Source organism: Saccostrea echinata, unplaced genomic scaffold (genome assembly GCF_033153115.1).
Source record: "Saccostrea echinata isolate AGI-Se365-2 ecotype Australia unplaced genomic scaffold, CSIRO_AGI_Sech_v1 ptg000080l, whole genome shotgun sequence".
Classification (NCBI taxonomy): Eukaryota; Metazoa; Mollusca; class Bivalvia; order Ostreida; family Ostreidae; genus Saccostrea; species Saccostrea echinata.
The window spans coordinates 479,225-500,178 of NW_026889829.1; the positions used below are offsets into that span (position 1 = coordinate 479,225).

At 34.4% G+C, this 20,954-nt stretch overlaps 1 protein-coding gene across 1 annotated transcript; it reads left to right on the top strand.

Annotated features, from left to right (window-relative positions):
- Positions 1-1,167: 1,167 nt before the first annotated feature.
- On the top strand, positions 1,168-6,644 carry LOC133176667 (uncharacterized). Its single transcript, XM_061311765.1, has 4 exons — positions 1,168-3,142; positions 3,224-3,878; positions 4,059-5,498; positions 5,600-6,644. The coding sequence occupies exons 1-4, from the start codon at positions 1,168-1,170 to the stop codon at positions 6,642-6,644; spliced, it is 5,115 nt and encodes a 1,704-aa protein (XP_061167749.1).
- The last annotated feature ends 14,310 nt before the right edge of the window (positions 6,645-20,954 follow it).

Below are 20,954 nucleotides of genomic sequence, written 5' to 3' on the forward strand. Positions count from 1 at the left end.
GAGAGTTTAGATACGGGTGTTGATTTGAAACAACAGGATAATGATGATAATGTAACCAGATCAGTTGAAAATGTGTGCATGCCAGAAGAGATTACGGTTGACTCTAAAACCGAAAATGATGATTTGGTTTTTGTTTCTGGTGAGCGTGAGCAATTCTTTTTTGTCCCCCTTTCCTCAAAAGTGAAAATGGAAATATGCCATGATTTGAATATTCCTTTAAGAACTGTCTCTGAAAATGAAGTTGCAAGTCAGTGTTCTGGAAAGGAACTTCAGAAACCTACTTCTCAACAAAAAATACTGGGAGATAAAAATTGCTTTTTCAGAGCAATATCTTTTAGCTTGTCAAATTCCGAAGAATACCATTATTATATACGCAGTGCAGTTTGTCAACATTTGCTAGAAAATGAAGCAGTATTTCAACCGTTTTTAAGGACTGGTGTGAGATCTGTTAAATGTCATCTTTCACTGTCTTCAATGTCACAAGATGGAAAATGGGCAACTGAATTAGAAATTTTGGCTGTGTCTCATATGCTTAATGTAGACATTTACACCTATTCTAAAAATCAGTGGCTGAAGTTCAGTGTAGCAAGAGACTGCCCCTCTCGAGTTGAAGGAAGAATAGGTGCAATATACTTATATCACTACCAGGAGAATCATTATAATGTAGTTCTTGATGTTTGTGTTGAGAAATCATTGCTGACTCCTGGAACACCAAAGAGGGGGACTTACGAGGTTAATCGTATGATGAGGAAAAAAATCGAATACGAATGTAAAAAAAGAGACAGATTTCTTCAGAGGTGATTGAAAAGCAAAGTGCTGTTGAAAGGAGAAAGCAGTCCTTAAGAAGGAAGTACCGAGAAGATACAAAATATAAAAACAAGAAACGAGTGACAACACTAATGAGTTATTCAGAGAATGAAGCAAGCAGGAAAAGAAAACGGAAAGCAAGCATTGAGAAGTATGCTTCAAATGAGGAACATAGAAAGAATGTAAAATTGAGAAGCAGTCAAAAGTACAAAACTGACGCCTTACATAAGGAGAATTTGAAGATGAAAAGTGTCACAAAATACAGGACTGACATTTTACATAGAGAAAAAGTCAAGGGGAGAGGTATAGACAAATATAAAAAATGACAAAGCACACAGAGAAAAGGTGAAAAAGAGGAGCATGAATAAGTACATGACTGATGAGGTGCACAAAAAGAAAGTGAATCAAGCAAGTGCTCGGAAATATAAAACAGACCAAAACTTCAGGAAAGGAATTCTCATCTCAAAAGCAAGAAGGTACAGAACAGACGATACTTTCAGGTCTAATGCTAAAGCTTATAGTAAGGAGAAATATCATGTAAGTTCTGATGCCAAAGTATTGAAAAGGGAGACAGTGAAAAAAGAAAGGATAGCAAAACACACCAAGTTAGAAAATGAGGAAGAAATAATAAGATCATTTAAAGAAAATGCGATTAAGGGCATCGACTTCACATGTTGTTGCTGTCATCGGTTGTTATTTGAAAATCAAGTGCAGAAATGCAATCGTCAATTGTATGAAAAGAATGAACAGACATCAACTGTGGCAAATCTATGCATAAACGAAAAGTGTCATCATGAGTGTACAAAAACCTGCCAAACAGATTGCACTATGTCGACATTGTGGATCTGCTTTACATGTCATAGAAAAATCATAAGGGGAAAAATTCCAGCTGAAGCGGTTGCAAATAAAATGGCGCTCGAAGAAATTCCAAAGGAATTGGAAGATTTAAACAGCTTAGAGCAGCATTTGATAGCGTTACACATACCATTTATTAGAATTATGGCTCTCCCTCATGGTGGTCAAAGGAATGTACATGGGCCTGTTGTTTGTGTACCCTCAGACATGAAAAAGACAACAAGTTTACCTATTAAACAAGGCGATGATTCACTTTTGCGGGTGAAGTTAAAACGAAAGCTTTGTTACAAAGGTTACGTTGAATACCAGTTTGTTAACACAAACCACATATTTGCAGCATTGAATTACTTGAAGCGAAACAATAAGTGGTATAAAGACATACAAATAGATACAAACTGGAATGATTACGTTGAAAATGATCAGGAACCAATTCAAGATGTGAATGAAATAGCAGCAGAAAATTCAGTAGGTGAAAGTCATATTGCAGTTGATACCTGCTTACAGCCTGTGGATATAGCCCAGGAGGTGTTAGATCATTACTTTGATGATATTTATAATATTGCACCTGGTGAAGGCAAGAACCCAGTGCGAATGTTGCAGGAGACAGGAAATGAAGCTAAATGTTTCCCCTACCATTTTCCTAGTGGAAAATTTTCCTGGAATGATGAAAGAACAACAAGAATAACGCTGTCTAGGTACTTCAACAACAGACTAATGAATGCAGATGATAGGTTTGCCAAAGATAGTAATTACATTTTCTTCAGCCAGTACATGTCAGAATTGAATCAGGTAATAGAGAAAACACAAATTTTAATTCGGAAGTCCTTCACAAAAATTGGAAATGAAAAGTTTGTGACATCAAATATAGTACAAGACCCAGAAGTCCTTTCAAAATTATTGAAAAATGACGAAGCTTTGAGGTTTATGCAACCGATACGGGGAACACCAGCATATTGGTCAGCCGACCAAAAGGACCTCTTTGCTATGCTGCGTCAGCTAGGAATACCAACCTGGTTTTGCTCGTTTTCTGCTGCTGAGCATAGATGGAATGATGCAGTGTCAAGTATCTTACGACAAAAGAATGATGATAGAGACCCAGAACAGATGGACTGGTCTGAGAAAAATGAAGTATTGAGAAGTAATCCAGTTACTGTTGCAAGAATGTTTGAGCACAGATTTCATGCATTCCATAGAGATGTTATTTGTTCTCCATCAGAGCCGATTGGAAAGGTTGTAGATTTCTTTCAAAGAGTTGAATTTCAGCAGAGAGGATCCCCACACATGCACTGCTTGTTCTGGATTGAAAATGCGCCTAAAGTTAATGAGAATGGAAAAGAAGCTGTTTGCAATTTCATTGATAAATATGTTTCTTGTGCATTGCCATCTGAGAGCGAAGATCCTGAATTGCGAAGTATTGTGTTGGCTGTACAACAGCATAGCAAAAATCATTCTAAGTCATGTCGGAAAAAAGGAACGGATTGTAGGTTTAACTTTCCTTGACCTCCATCTCAACGCACATTCATAAGCTCACCACATGATGATGAGGAAACGACTAATGAAGATGAAGCTGTAAATTCCAGAAACAGTAAATCTGCTTTAAAAGAAATTTTGCTGCATCTTTGGGAGGAAGTTCAAAGTGAGTTAAATGAGTCAAGATCAACAGAAGAAATTTTCAGTCATTTATCTTTGACTCAAGAGCAGTATGAAGAAGCACATAACATGCAAACAAAAAAGACCTCTGTTGTCCTCGAAAGAAATCCAAGCGAGCTTTGGATTAATCAGTACAATCCATGTCTCTTGAAATGCTGGGATGCTAACATGGATATACAATTTGTATTGGATCCATTTAGTTGCATTGTTTACATTATATCGTACATTTCAAAGTCGGAGAGGGAAATGGGGTTATTACTTAAGCATACGAAAGTGGAGGCAGAAGAGGGAAATCTAAATGCACGAGACACCTTGAAGAAAATAGGATCTGCATATCCAAACCATAGGGAAGTAAGTGCACAAGAGGCTGTGTATCGAGTTTGTAATTTGAAAATGAAAGAATGTTCCAGAAAGGTTGTGTTTGTGCCTGTAGGCGAAAATCCCACCCGTTTGAGTAAGCCACTTTCTATTCTTAAAAGAAGAAGTCAAAAGAAAGACCATCATGACAATGAGGAGGAAGATGAGGATGATGAAGATGAAACTTGGATGACTAATATAGTAGAAAGGTATGAAAATCGACCAAACAAGCCGCTTTTTCAAAGCATGTGCTTGGCAGAATTTTGTTCTGAATACCGAGTCTTGGCAAAGTCTCAGATTCCCAAAAATGAGAACGAAAATGTATTTGAGCTTCAGAATTCAAAGGGATATATCTAAAAACGAACAAGAACCCTGCCGGCTGTTGTAAGATATCCGAGATTTAGCGTAGAGAAAACTCCTGAGAAATATTACCAGTCCAAGCTTCAGCTTTTTCTGCCACACTGGAATGGAAAACAGCTTAAACCTCCTGGTTTTGACTTATATGAGACATTTTATGAAAATGGCAACGTAAAAATAACAGGAAGACAAGTGCTCCAGTCAGTGAAATTACTCGTAGACACAAATCATGCAAGATTTGCTGAAAATGAGAATGTGAGAGCTGAAGCGCAGGAAACATTTGAAACTATTGGTGAACCTGAAGATGCATGGGCAAGTCTTTGTCCAGAGACAGAATTATTGCGTCAAGAGTGTTCTGATGAGAAAACAAAATTGCATGATTCACAAGAACATGAATTGGAATCAATTCCCGAAATGCAAAATGAAACAAATATCTCTGATGTTTTATATCAAATTCAGCAGAATGATATATCCAGGGATGAAATATTACCTGTCCTACAGAGCTTGAATGAAACACAGCAAGAAGTGTTTTACTACGCTAGAGACTGGTGTTTAAAGAAAATAGCTGGAGAAAAGCCAGAACCATTACACATTTTTATAACAGGAGGAGCTGGCACAGGAAAAAGTCATGTTATAAAAGCAATTAATTATGAAGCAACACGACTTTTTGCTAGAAACTTGTCATCACCAGATAGTTTAGCAGTACTTTTAACAGCATTTACTGGAACTGCTGCATTTAATATTGGCGGAAACACTATCCATCACTTGTTTTCTCTTACGAAGTATCTACCGCTGCCCTACGAACCTTTAAAAGAACAGAAACTTAGTGAAATCAGAGTGCAGCTGAGAGAATTACAGATAATTGTGATAGATGAAGTATCAATGATGTACAAGAAGCTTCTTTATTACATTCATGAAAGACTTGTACAAATAATGAAGAGCAGGGAACCATTTGGTGGCGTTAGCATAATTGCCGTTGGTGACTTTTATCAACTTCCACCTGTTAAACAACGGAAAGATGAGAGGCTGTACATGGAAAATGCTTCATATCCTGTGGATTATTGGAGAGACTTTTTCAAGGTTGTAGAGCTGACAGAAGTTATGAGGCAACGTAAGGACATACCCTTTGCAACAGTTTTGAACTCACTGCGAACCAGAGAAATAGGTGAGCCGTTAGGCAGTGAAACACAATGTATGATACAAGAGTGTATCAGAGATGGACCAGAAGAGGTTCTTCATGTGTATCCAACAAATGATGAAGTCAATAGCTATAACCTGACAATGCTTAAAAGAAACTATGAAGATCTTGTAGAAATTGAAGCTCATGACTTTCAGAAAGAAAAAACAACAGGGAAACTAGTTTTGAGGGAAAAACCAATCATTCGGCCAAAAACGGATAGTCTGTGTACCTCTTTACTGATGGCTGTAAAAGCAAGAGTCATGCTTACCAGAAACTGCAATGTAGAAGATGGGTTAGTTAATGGAGTTATGGGTTGCATATCTCATTTTGTGTATGGGAATAAAATGCATCCAAAGAAATTGTTGGTGTAGGAGTGATTTTTGACAATCGAAGTGTTGGGAGGAAATCGGGGAAGAAGACAGAAAAAGGAACTGTTGTTTTAATTCAGAGAGTTCAGGAAGAAATATTTGAAAAAAAATCCAAAACAATTGTTAGACATCAGTTCCCTTTGCGGTTATCTTGGGCTTGTACAGCTCATAAAGTTCAAGGGATGACAGCTGACAAAGTTGTGGTCAATTTAGACCGGACCTTCTCTCCTGGACAAGCATACGTTGCATTAACAAGAGTTACAAGTAAAGAAGGCTTATTCATAGAAACCGATAATGAAAATGCATTGCAGAAGAAAGTGTACGCTGACCCAGATGTGAAAACGGCATTACGTGGGATGCCTGTTTTAGAACTGCCAAATCGTTTTGTAATTCCCTCTACTTCATTCAACATTATTCTTCTCAACATCCAGAGTATGCAAAAACATTTTTTAGATCTCTATCATGACAACCGATTTATGAAGGCTCAATTGATCTGTTTGACAGAAACATGGTTAAAATCAGGACAAAGTACAACATATTTTGAAATCAATGGTTTTAGATTTCATCATGTACCCCGCGGGGATGCTTATGATGACAGCAGAGCTGAAATGCAGAAAATGCGGCTCTCAAAAGGTGGAGGAGTGGCATTATACGTCAGTGCAAGTGAAAAACAGAGAATAGTCAGTCCCTTACCTGAGAAAAACATTGAAGGCATTGCTGTGAAGCTAGTTCAGGAAGATATAGTTGTGGTTACTTTATATCGGCCAAGTACTTTTAGTGTCAGTAAATTTCTGGACAGCCTCAAAGAAATAATAGCATATTACACTCTTCTTAACAAACATATAATTTGTTTGGGAGATTTCAATGAAGATGCAAGATATGTTGGTCCGATTCAAACTTTCATGATCAATGTAGGTTTCCAGCAGCTTGTAAGGTTTTACACAACTGAAGGGATGACGACACTGGACCATGTTTATGTATCTAAATCCATGAAGACAAACGTAAGGAGGATGTCAACTTATTACAGTTATCACGATGCCTTGATTGTGACCATTTCAAGTGACAATTAATTAAAAAATATCGTAACACGGATTTTAAGCCTGACAGAAACAGTTAGGCGATGAAGATGGGGGAAAATATCAACAATCACTTCATATATCGTACCTCATCTTATGTACATAACCAAATATGGCATTGTAAAGTCAGTTTCACTGAAAGAGACCCATACAGGTACATATAAATCGAAACTACTGTAGAAGTAAAACTTGTTTAGTTGCGAATTTACGGGTATAATGATCGAACTTCTGGGGAATCCCTGCTGCTTTCTGAACAATTTCTTCCAAAATTTTAAGTTCGAATGAACTCTGACATCTGACATAACGAATTTACAGATATCATGAACTGATATTTTATCTCCTAGAAATGATAAAAAAAATTACTCCTACTTCTTTTATAGGGAATTTTTAAATATCTCAAAATTTAAAATATTGTCATAATTTTATTTGAAATTTTTAATTAGTGCTACAAGGAAAATTTTGTATTTAATATATCATTGAACATATTTAATATGTACATGTAGTTAAACTAGAAGGGAAACAAACATGTTCTGAATTGCTGCATGTGTACATGTACTTTATCAAATTCGTTATTGCGGTCAAATTAACTTTACACGTCGTAATTTATTTCTAACATATCATTTTATTTCTATTCCATGTTTTTTATCGTTTGTATGTTGATTTAGTATGTAGAGATAGGAAGAACCTTTGTATAGACATCAACTGATATTGTTGACGAGTTTGTTTGTTTTTTTCCCCATTAATTGTCTCTTTGATGCTCGTTTACGTATTTTCGTGGAAATAAAAAAACAACAACATGTCATTGATTTTTGCAAGTTTTAAAGTATAATCCACATGATCCAGAGAGTTGCTGTTGCTGATATGTATGAGTCCTACTGTTTAAAAACGTGGTATCTGAATTTAGATAACTGACATCAAAAGTACAGGTTATTGTAATATATAATAAGTTCAAATAATACAAGCCTTCCAGCTCAAATACCCTGAAATGTATTTAGTATTACAGATTAAAAGCAAATACACTAAACTGATATAATTCTATTATATCAAATTTATTTGTTGTATATACAATAAAAATCTATGGCAGCTGTTTTGAATAGCATGGAGTAAATAATTAATTCTTGTCCTGGAAGAAATGTGCTGCACTGCATGACTTCGTTTTACATAGAATTGAATTACGATTTGCTTTGTCTCTAAAGGTCATATGAAACGGTTCATAGCACTAGGATTTTACTTTTTAAACATAAAGACTGGTATAAAAGAATGTCAATATACGTTAACTAAAAAAAAATTTGCCTTTACTGAAAGACCAAGGCCTAAACTTGTCCACTAGATAAATTTGTTACCTACTTATCGTCCTTGATTTTGTGTTTTAATGACATCACAAAGACACATTGATGTAAATAACGCATTACATCTAGTGTAATTTTACCGTATTTTATTGAGTTAATTTTAGTCATTTTGTGGATATAAATGGGATTATGTTTTCAGATGAACTATCCGATTCCAAAGTACAGTTTACTTTATTTGAACTAATAGTTAAATATGCACAACAAAGCTTTTCATCGTAGAATGATCCTAATGATTACCCCGTAGAAATCAAGAGTTTCCCTCTCCATCTATGATTACTTATTTTAAATTAATACTTTAGAAACAAAACTTTTCTTATTTCTGTTTGATACGTATATGATACATGATGGTTTTCTTTTTCATCCCCAGTGAAATTATGTAATTAACAAATAAAAATAAATAAATTAAAAAAAAAACAGCGAAATTAATTCACATTGACCTGAAGCTTCTTACAATAAAAAAAATTTAATGGGCATTCAAAATCTGTAAATTAATGTTGTGTCATATAGTGAGAGGGAAAAATATCCAACTTAAGAGTACCCCCCTCTTTTCTCAAATACACACGGGGATATTGAAGTTCATGATAACGACACTGAATCAATGAAAAGTAGGCGAATTTCAATGCACACTATCGCAATCTGAAACAAAAGAACCTATGTAAAAACGATATAGAAATAGGGGTTTATGACGACATCATGATTTTGCTGTCACGAGAAACATGATTTAAACTAACGGCTCAAAACTTACCGGCATTACCGGGTATGTACATATAAAATCCAAAACAGGTCTTGGCCTGTATCCGTATTTTACTGAAAGATTATTTATGACCAGATGATGTGAAATTTTCAACTTACTGATTTTAATATTTTTTATTCTGTTGTGTTGCAGATAATATGTTCTGCCATATAGAGCTTGTGTAATAGCACGTCGAAAAGCTTCTTTTACTTTTATTCACTGAGTGGACTTAAAGTTTTGGACTCAAAGTTTTAAGACAAGCACCGAAATTCAAGGAACCCAACATTTTTTCAATATCCAAACTGGACATAACAAATTTACGATGAATTTTTAAATAATTGAAGTTAACCTATTTTAATCACAACTATTGAAGATAAGATGTTTTCTCGTGGTGTATGGTCTGAAAGAAAATAGATGATCTTGTCTAGTCGGAAACGAACAGATGGGGATTAACCATAACTGGAGACTGTTTTGGTCTTGATGCAAGGTCATTTGAACAAGTTTAAGGTCACTGAGAGAGAAACTGTATATTTGTCTACTGTCATTCTGCTGGTGAATGTAACACTCCATTCTAGATCGCTTTTCACTTAAGAAAGTGTAATGACCTTGACTCAAGGTCGGTAATTCCTGTTCACAGCTTCAACGGAAGACCTACTCGTTGCTTTGCAACGAGCTTTGCTCTAGTTATTATTCTTTTTTTTCTTTACAAAATTTGTGCAGATTTCTCGGAGATGGCTCGTTCGATTTTATTCAAATTTTCATGGTAGATGCGTTGACATCTGAAGTTAATTCCGGCAGTATCGTTTTTTTGAAAATCACTTCCGGTCGGAAGTTATCACCCTTTTATTAAAATTCAGAGGACCTACTTGCCTGCGATGGAACTCAAAAACGGATTAAGCTAGAGCGCTGAAATTTTCAGAGATGATAGAGAACATGTTGCCATTATGCACCCGGGTTTAGATATTTTCCGGAAGTGCCTAGTATGGAGGCTCGGTAGGGGTCGAAATTTAGGACACGAATTATGAGTGAATTTTTGAGACATTTTGTATCATATCTTTTAAAGTATAATTATTTTGTTAAAATATATTGAACAAAATTTGTGCAGAATGACAAGATCTGTAACATGATATCAAGAAAAAAGCGCTGACTTATCACATTAGGGGCCGATAGGGGCCAAAAGTCTTTAATCGATAACTCTTAAACAAGCAATATTTTGGGTATACATTACTGAAGCAAAAATATTTATCTTAACAATTTACAACTTTTTTTATGATTTTTACGTCGTATGGCACATAATTAGGGGCCACAAAGGGCCAGAATGCTAAATCTTTGACGCTTTATATCTTGAAAAGGGGAAACATTTTGAAAAGCAATATTGAACAAAAGTTGTTTAGAATGATGGTCTCAACAATGTGCATCCTTTGAATTTTTCCTAAACAGTCCCTATAAGGACTTAAGGGGACGGCCCCTAAATATTTCAAGTCCACATATCTCGAAAACGAAACGAAACTTCTGAATACTTGTTGAACAAAAAGTCTTCCAAATTACAAGACCTTTCATGTGATATCAAGAAAAAAGAGCTGATCCCTCGAATTAGGGGCTCAGAGGGGCCAAATGTCTTTCATCTATAACTCCTTAACGCTAAATATTTTGATATTAATTATTGAAGCAAAAATGTTCATCTTCACAATTTGCAACTATATATCTTAAAATTTTTATCAAATATTACATAATTAGGGGCCACAAGGGGCCAAAATGCTTAATCTTTGACGCTTTATATCTCGAAAAGGGGAAATATTTTGAAAAGCAATATTGAACAAAAGTTGTTTAGAATGATGGTCTCAACAATGTGCATCCTTTGAATTTTTCCTAAACAGTCCCTATAAGGACTTAAGGGGACGGCCCCTAAATATTTCAAGTCCACATATCTCGAAAACGAAACGAAACTTCTGAATACTTGTTGAACAAAAAGTCTTCCAAATTACAAGACCTTTCATGTGATATCAAGAAAAAAGAGCTGATCCCTCGAATTAGGGGCTCAGAGGGGCCAAATGTCTTTCATCTATAACTCCTTAAAGTTAAATATTTTGATATTAATTATTGAAGCAAAAATGTTCATCTTCACAATTTGCAACTATATATCTTAAAATTTTTATCAAATATTACATAATTAGGGGCCATAAGGGGCCAAAATGCTTAATCTTTGACGCTTTATATCTCGAAAAGGGGAAATATTTTGAAAAGCAATATTGAACAAAAGTTGTTTAGAATGATGTTCTCAACAATGTGCATCCTTTGAATTTTTCCTAAACAGTCCCTATAAGGACTTGAAGGAACGGCCCCTAAATATTTCAAGTCCACATATCTCGAAAACGAAACGAAACTTCTGAATACTTGTTGAACAAAAAGTCTTCCAAATTACAAGACCTTTCATGTGATATCAAGGAAAAGGGGCTGACCCCTCAAATTAGGGGCTCAGAGGGGCCAAAATTCTTTCATCTATAACTCCTTAAAGTTAAATATTTTATATTAATTATTGAAGCAAAAATGTTCATCTTCACAATATGCAACTATATATCTGGAAGTTTTCTTCAAATATTACGTAATTAGGGGCCATAAGGGGCCAGAATGCTTAATCTTTGACGCTTTATATCTCGAAAAGGGGAAATATTTTGAAAAGCAATATTGAACAAAAGTTGTTTAGAATGATGTTCTCAACAACGTGCATCCTTTGAATTTTTCTTAAACAGTCCCTATAAGGACTTAAAGGGACGCCCCCTAAATATTTCAAGTCTACATATCTCGAAAACGAAACGAAACTTCTGAATAGTTGTTAAACAAAAAGTCTCCAGAATTACAAGACCTGACCCCTCAAATTAGGGACTCAGAGGGGTCAAAAGTCTTTCATCTATAACCCTTTTACAGTAATGTTCATCTTCACGATCTGTTACAATAAATACCGTAAATCTGGAAATTTTTACTGTAGATAAATTTTTAGCAAATTCGCGCGTGCATTTTATTCGCAAAAATATTTTTCTTAAAAATAAATCAACGGCAATAAATGTAAACAAAAATTTTGCTGACAGCTAGTGTCTATTTTTTACCCCATGAACAGGTGTTCGTAAGCAGTGATCATTTTAAGAAACCTGTTTATACTACAAGCTAATTATCCATGATAATCCGTGCGTGGAGAGTGCCTTCAACACATTCAATATCGTCCGCTGGTTTGAAAGGCAGTGTGTACGAATCCCTAGCACGACAGATTGTTAATGAGGAACTTACTTTCGTCTATAATGAAACCACGACGAACCATACCTGACATCGTTTTTTACTGTTATGAAATTTTAAGCGCTTTATAAATTTTAGCGCCAATGACAATTCGCAAAATTTTGAAACGTAAAAATTAATCAACAGCTTTTTGACCCATTTCCAGATTTACGGTATTTTAAAATCTTCATCAAAGATTGCATTTTAGGTGCCATAATGATCGAAATTTTGTTAAACATAACGGAAGCAAATTGTACGTTTTCACTATTTATATATTTATGAACGAAAATCTCAGTCAAATTCTTATCTCATCTTATCGAAAAAGCGGACGGAAGACCCACTCGTTGCTCGTAACGAGATCGCATCTAGTTGTTTTTATGTTTTTCTTTCCGTTTTCCCTTTACTTAGCTTGTTTACTGTTTCAAATTTGTTAATGGGTTATATTTTGCGAGAACAATTATTAATAGCATAGTTTCTTATTTTCACAGTTCAATTTCCATTTAACTACCGACTTTACATGATATGACGTATGCATTTCTTGCATCGAATTCCTGGTCCTTCACAGCTATATTAAATAAATCATGCAGGGAGTAGTGACCTATATGTATTTGGTGCATGGTATCTACACTAAACCAAACCAGGGAGGTACACCTTTAACATTGAAAAACGCAGAAATTTAAATATCATGTCGATAAAGAACTTAATTTCAACTGGTTAAAAGTGTCAACTTATTGAAAATTGGAATGCATGACAACCCATTATTGTAACCAAAACTACACTATACACAGATCAATTATATTTTATAATTATTTTTATAATTTTTATTTTATGGGTATTTTAGGGGGTTTGAGGAAAAATTTGAATTATCACAAGGTGAATCAGCTCTATTTTTATCAAGTGCATCAGATAGTTGAATTTGATTATTATACCAGTACTAAAATACATTGCTGTAAGATTAAGTGATTAACTCAAGAACAATTTTATACTGATAAGTTACTGTGATAATAAACTGAAGAAAACTCAGAGGCAAAGTGCCCTTAAAAGTAGATAGGAACAGAAATTATAATTATAACTAGATACTCGTTGCGAGCAACGAGAGGTCTTCCGTCCGAATAACCATCCTTAACTGTGATATTATTTGCACGTAAAATTACATTTATATCTGTTCGTTGTAAAGACACCTAAAAATTCAACATGGGTCTTTAAAAAGATTTTTTATTTATTAAAAAAAATTAAAAAAAGCACAGAATTCACAAAGAGAAAAATAAAGTTCAACATCATTGATAAAGTTGAAAACGTAAATTTAAGCAAAAAATTCAGATATAGTCGGGATTAAACCAATATCGGCTGCCCGAAAAGAGCTAGGTTCACTTTATGCATAAAATAGCCCTGTAGATATACCAATTTATTGACTAACACTTTATGTTCCATTTTAAAAAACAAGATAAAGTAGAGACTTAGTGTTTTCATTTCCTATTGAAAATTGTCTCCTTATAGCCAAGGTCTTGGAAAACAGAGCTCCTGAAATTGCAATGTTCTTGAATTTTAATGAGAATAAGTATATTTGAGTACTTTCACAGAAGAGAAATAATATGAGCACACCCTCTGATCTAAAAAATAAAACAGGTTTTGTAATCCTCAGAAATAGTTCTATCATTTTATAGTTGCATATTTAAGATCAGAGGTTACGCTCTATATTAAATATCGAAAAATAGCTTTAAAAATTGGCTGTTTTGTAGAATTTTTCATGATATGAGGAAAATGACGCATTACATGACGTCATAATGCATTGGCTAGCCAGAAAATTACGTCATTTTTGATAGATACGCAGTCATCAAAGGTCTAAATGATATTTAATGCATTAACTAAAACCAAGCAGTTTCAGTTTTTCTGAAATTCACAGGGCCAAAAAAGGCCCTAAGTGAACCTTGTTCTTTAATATTGAAACCACTACACTAGCGCAATGTACCAGCCATCACCGATGTTTACCTTGCACTCATTCCCTGAAGTAACGAGTGTCAGGCAGGTTAATCTTATTTTCTTATAGTGTTGAATTATAGGATGAAAACTAGCCAGGTAAATTTTGTGCAAGTACTAGTAGGTTTACATCGGATTTGTTACTTGAGTTTTAACAATAACTGATAGCAGAGAAAATAATCTGTTATTGATAAAAACTAAAACAAAACTATTGTGTTTACTTCCTTTATTCTTTATGCATTCAACTTTCTATTCTATGCAATTCCAAATTCAGACATGTCCGTGTAATCTTTTTCTGTACCTCTACACTACTGTATCAGACCATTTGTGAAAGGCGGGTCAAGATAATTATTTCGCGCCAAATGTCACGAGTAAATCTTCGCGCCTTTTCTTTGGAATGTGTCTTCAATTGAATAAATGTACGTGATAGCTTCAATGAAATTTTTAAAAAGATATGTTGCTATAGCCTGATTTTCTAGCCTAAGAATGTAGATTTATCACACTGTACATATAACATACCGTATACGGACAAGTAACATAAATGCAGCGCTAAGTTTTCTTACACATTTTATATTCCTCTTCACCCCCAAAGTGGATTATTCCAATTAGTAAAACATTAATGAAAAGACTGGAATCTTTCGCAATAAAACACGTCTCGCCATATGACGCTCAAGGAATCTGATACCTATGATGTTCAGTAACTTGCATCTATAAAGGAATATTGCCCTACTAAAATCAAAGAAAAAAATCATTGAAAGTTATTTTTCTCTCATTTGAAATTGCTATATGTTATTCGATCAACATGAGAAAGTAACAAATTCTACTTTCAAAATACAATTCGGCAACTCTCCAATTTATGATACAATTGCATAGGTATCTAGCTATATATACATTTGTACCAACATGTTTTCCTCATTTTGTCATATCACAATTGCATCTATGCACATTATTTAGTGCAAAATTCAACTGCAAACTCTTTATGAGGGAGTAAAAAGACACGCTGATATTGTGCCGTCAAACACCGCTGCTCTGACGTCGAACGACATAGCGCCCCCCCCCCCCCTTAAAGATAAAATCTTATATTTAAGCCCCAAAAAGTGAGAAAAAATTCGGACATTCTTTGGATTGAATCCGGATCGTCCACATGAAAATTCAACATGCTTATAATTACGCTATCAAACATCATCGCTTAAAATTGAAAAATGATAAATATTTAGAGTATGAGTTAATTAATTTTCAAACAAACTACATATTTAGCATTCTTGTAAGACTCTTTATTTAGCCTATCAACATCATGAAAAAATAATGAAAAACAAAAAAGTTCAAAAAGTTACCCTTTTTAAATCACTTCCTGTGACGACCGGAAGTGACGACGACACACGAAATGTTTCCATCACACATCTACAAACTAAATTCTATCATACCTGAAAGTTTCAGACTCTTACCTTTAACAGTTTCTGAGAACATTCATGGACTAGATTTTTAGTGGAAAAAGTGAAAAATCGTAACAATTCCCGACCGGAAGTAACTTTTTCCGAATTTTTTCAATATTTCAAAATGGCATGAAATAACACATCATTCCTGAAAATTTGGCTGAAAATGAATGAGTAGTTTTTGAGATATCGCGATTTTAAAAGGTCAAAAAAAAATGAAAAATAATAATAATAATAATATTAACTAGATACTCGTTGCGAGCAACGAGAGGTCTTCCGTCCGAATAATCATCCTTAACTGTGATATTCTTTGCACGTAAAATTACATTTATATCTGCTCGTTGTAAAGACACCTAAAAATTTAACATGGGTCTTTAAAAAGATTTTTTATTTATAAAAAAAATAAAAAGAGCACAGAATTCACAAAGAGAAAAATAAAGTTCAATATCATTGATAAAGATGAAAACGTAAATTTAAGCAAAAAATTCAGATATAGTCAGGATTAAACCAAGATCGGCTGCCCGAAAAGAGCTAAGTTCACTTTATGCATAAAATAGCCCTGTAGATATACCAATTTATTGACTAAAACTTTATATTCCATTTTAAACAACAAGATAAAGTAGAGACTTAGTGTTTTCATTTCCTATTAAAAATGTTCTCCTTATAGCCAAGGTCTGGGAAAAAAGGTCTCCTGAAATTTCAATGTTCTTAAATTTTAGTGAAAGTAAGTATATTTGAGTACTTTCACAGAAGAGAAATAATATGAGCACACCCTCTGATCTAAAAAATAAAACAGGTTTTGTGATCCTCAGAAATAGTTCTATCATTTTATAGTTGCATATTTAAGATCAGAGGTTACGCTCTATATTAAATATCGAAAAATAGCTTTAAAAATTGGCTGTTTTGTAGAATTTTTCATGATATGAGGAAAATGACGCATTACATGACGTCATAATGCATTGGCTAGCCAGAAAATTACGTCATTTTTGATAGATACGCAGTCATCAAAGGTCTAAATAATATTAAATGCATTAACTAAAACCAAGCAGTTTCAGTTTTTCTGAAATTCACAGGGCCAAAAAAGGCCCTAAGTGAACCTTGTTCTTTAATATTGAAACCACTACACTAGCGCAATGTACCAGTCATCACCGATGTTTACCTTGCACTCATTCCCTGAAGTAACGAGTGTCAGGCAGGTTAATCTTTTTTACTTATAGTGTGGAATTATAGGATGAAAACTAGCCAGCTAAATTTTGTGCAAGTACTAGTAAATTTACATCGGATTTGTTACTTGAGTTTTAACAATAACTGATAGCATAGAAAATAATCTGTCACTGATAAAAACTAAAAAAAAACTATTGTGTTTACTTCCTTTATTCTTTATGAATTCAACTTTCTATTCTATGCAATTCCAAATTCAGACATGTCCGTGTAATCTTTTTCTGTACTTCTACACTACTGCATCAGACCATTTGTGAAAGGCGGGTCAAGATAATTATTTCGCGCCAAATGTCACGAGTAAATCTTCGCGCCTTTTCTTTGGAATGTGTCTTCAATTGAATAAGTGTACGTGATAGCTTCAATGAAATTTTTAAAAAGATATGTTGCTATACCTGATTTTCTAGCCTAAGAATGTAGATTTATCACACTGTACATATAACATACCGTATACGGACAAGTAACATAAATGCAGCGCTGTAAGTTTTCTTACACATTTTATATTCCTCTTTACCCCCAAAGTGGATTATTCCAATTAGTAACACATTAATGAAAAGATTGGAATGTTTCGCAACAAAACACGTCTCACCATATGACGCTCAAGGAATCTGATACCTATTATGTTCAGTAACTTGCATCTAAAAAGGAATATTGCCCTACTAAAATCAAAGAAAAATATCATTAAAGTTTATTTTTCTCTCATTTGAAATTACTATATGTTATTCGATCAACATGAGAAAGTAATAAATTCTACTTTCAATATACAATTCGGCAACTCTCCAATTTATGATAGAATTGCATAGGTATCTAGCTACATATACATTTGTACCAACATGTTTTTCTCATTTTGTCATATCACAATTGCATCTATGCACATTAATTAGTGCAAAATTCAACTGCAAACTCTTTATGAGGGAGTAAAAAGACACGCTGATATTGTGCCGTCAAACACCGCTGCTCTGACGTCGAACGACATAGCCCCCCCCCCCCCTTTAAAGATAAAATCTTATATTTGATCCCCAAAATGTGAGAAAAAATTCGGACATTCTTTGGATTGAATCCGGATCGCCCACATGAAAATTCAACATGCTAACCATTACGCTATCAAACATCATCGCTTAAAAATGAAAAAATGATAAATATCTAGAGTATGGGTTAATCAATTTTCAAACAAACTACATATTTAGCATTCTTGTAAGACTCTTTATTTAGCCTATCAACATCATAAAAAAATAATGAAAAGCAAAAAAGTTTAAAAAATTACCCTTTTTAAATCACTTCCTGTGACGACCGGAAGTGACGACGACACACGAAATGTTTCCATCACACATCTACAAACCAAATTCTATCATACCTGAAAGTTTCAGACTCCTACCTTTAACAGTTTCTGAGAACATTCTTTTTTTTAGTGGAAAAAGTGAAAAATTGTAATAGGTCAAAAAAATAAAAATGAAAAATAATAATAATAATAAGAAACAGTAGAATCACTATAGGTCTTCCGTTGAAAACGGAAGACCTAATAATAATAATGATGATAATGATGAAGGAAATTCGGAATTTTGACGAGACAAAGGACGCTCAGTGTTTATATCCGCTCATATATTTATTTTAATTTAATGTGGAAGTTCGCTTCGTGGTCGGGGGCCCTGGTTCGATTCTAATTCGCCGCACGGCGTCAAACCTAAAACGTTTACATAGGAAGCAACTGTGTGTCACGGTAGGCGTTTGCACGATAAAGAACCTTTACAGCTCAATGACCATCATACCGTGAAAAATTCTCGAATGGAACGATTAACAACATACAATCAAATCAATTAATTATTTCCTGTGTAACCGTATTTAAACTCTGTGTTACTTTATTTTCAATCAGCACAACTATTAACCAATTCTATTATACCAAAATCCAATATATACAGATATTTGTATGATTTTCATCTAAACTGGCTGCTACATTACGACCGTAAAGCCACTCTCTACATCAGCTCATACATTCACCTCTGTAACTGGCTCGCATACATCACAGTGATAAGCACGAGAAATAGTGCGTTTATTTAATTTATTATAATTAAATACTTGCGCTAATGTTTGTTCCATAAGATAAATGTATACTACATTGTAAATACACCTAAAACTATAAGTTGAATTTGAAATAATTCTTGGAATACAAGGTTTTATACTTGATGTCAAAAATCTTTTGCAGATGTGTACATCCATTGCAGATATGTCTGAGAGAGTGAAGATAGACACCCCCCCCCCCATTAAAAAAAAGGAAATAAAGGAGACAAGTCTTCTAAATAATTAGTATACTAGCTTTCGTTTAAAACCAGTAATATTTAAGATCCCTCCCTCAAAACTGCTGACATTAATTGCATCGCGCACACCCCCCTTGGGAAAAATCACAGATTAACGTTAATTCCGCTTTTATTGAGTTCGCTCTAAAACTAGAATGCGTACCTTTTCTTGGCATGGTACACCCTCCTCTCTCCTCCCCCTTTTCCACACTTCTGTTTGTTTGTATTTCATTGCCAACGACACAAAATGACTTAATTTTGATTTACTGGGCCGAGCGAAAATGCATGAAACCTGCAGAACACAATAACAAATAGTTAAAAATTGAACGCTCTATAATTATTTATGCACAAATAATTTTTAAATTTAGAAACAAAAAAAAATACTCCTTAAAAGAGCAAAATGCAAATCATGACAAGACCAATGATCTTATACATTTTCTGACCATGCCAAGAAATCCCGTACATTTTCCACAGCGATGGAGTCAATAAAAATGTAATTGATGCAAATCACCCATATTCCCCTAACGCTGGCAAGACAATTAACGGTAGCAGATTTGAGGGGTGGATCCTAAATTTTCAGTTTTCTTAGTTAAAGAAAAATAAACTTCTACCCCAGGAAGTAGCCTCCTATGTCCTGAAAAAAATATTTTCTGTCAAAAATATTTATTTATTTACAAAGTACGTAAAAATGCCTAAGGCACAGGTACCAAAACTGTGAAAATAGACTGGAAAGAAATTTAAAAAAAAAATAAATAAAATAATATTGACGTAGTAACAGCCCCATTGAAGTTTTATACATTTCTTTGAAGACGTATTAAATATGTCTCCTTATATTATCAATAATTTTGCTATTGGAATATTGTGATGAACAGGTAAGGCATTAAAGTAGCTTAGTTTCATTAGCTGAGATAATCGGATAACTCTCTTCTTGGAATGAACAGACCTTATTATCTCGATCCAAATTAAAAGGCAAATGCTATTTACTGATAGATTAATCAACGTCTTAATTGTTTTCGTCTTACGCAGATGAAATATGAAGATGACGAACAATAATCAATATCGAAAGTCCAATGAAACGATACAAATTTGGAGCAGAGCAAACAAGAACCTCAAAATTTAGAGCTGGGATCAAATGCCATGGAGGAGTGACCATCCCCTGCCGACCGGTTACACCTGCCGTGTGCTCCTTGTCATGATCGGAAAAAAAACCCAGAAAATCCGTAGACAATTCAGTGTATAAGTAATGGCCTAACAATTAATACGAAAAACATCAGTCAGCATTTGACTTAATGTTAGGTTGTATATGCTGACAAGGTCATTATATAGACCGTAAAACTTGTGAAATGATGACTTCAAACTAGACTGTGTATATCCTTGTTTCATCAACTTGATTGTCAATAATTTGCCTCCTTTTAGAAATTTTTCATACGTAGAACATGCTCTTGCGTAACGAATCAACTTAGAAACATAAACCCCATATTCAGGTGATATGGGTATATTGCTACATAATTAAGGTAAGTTCAGGCCCGTAGGAAGCAATTTCAGTTGGGGGGGGGGGGGGGCACAACCATACATTTTCAGATTTTCAGTTGGGGGGGGGGGGGTACTATCGACTACCAAAAATTCCTTGACAAGCAAAAAAAAAAAAAGGTCATCAGACGTTATTATTGAGGGGGCACAAGTATATAGTAGCTATGTTTTCTGTAGTATTCTGTACATCGGCAAAATTATTGGGGGGGTCCACCCCCCCGTGCCCCCCCCCCCCGGTTCCTACGGCCATGTAAGTTGACGATTAAAACAATCTCAGACGCCCTCTTAATTTTATGATTACTTCATCTGTGATCTCCTAGAGTTTGCCTTTTCTTGAGTATCACACATACCTGAGTGCATAAATTTTCCGATAACGTAAATATCGGTCTTTTTTTAGATTGTTCCGATGACCTTGTTGGTATGGAAACCCGTTGAGGCCAGGTCAGAGAAAGAATTATTTTTTATTGCGTTTAAACGCAATAAGTATTGCGTATAAACGCAAAACA

Excerpts from the sequence above, each read along its gene's own strand:
- LOC133176667 (XM_061311765.1), top strand. The coding sequence starts at position 1,168 with ATGAATAAGTACATGACTGATGAGGTGCACAAAAAGAAAGTGAATCAA. Across the intron at positions 3,143-3,223 it reads TCGGAAAAAAGGAACGGATT|ATGAAGCTGTAAATTCCAGA; the intron begins GTAGGTTTAACT and ends CGACTAATGAAG. Across the intron at positions 3,879-4,058 it reads ATGACTAATATAGTAGAAAG|ATATCCGAGATTTAGCGTAG; the intron begins GTATGAAAATCG and ends GGCTGTTGTAAG.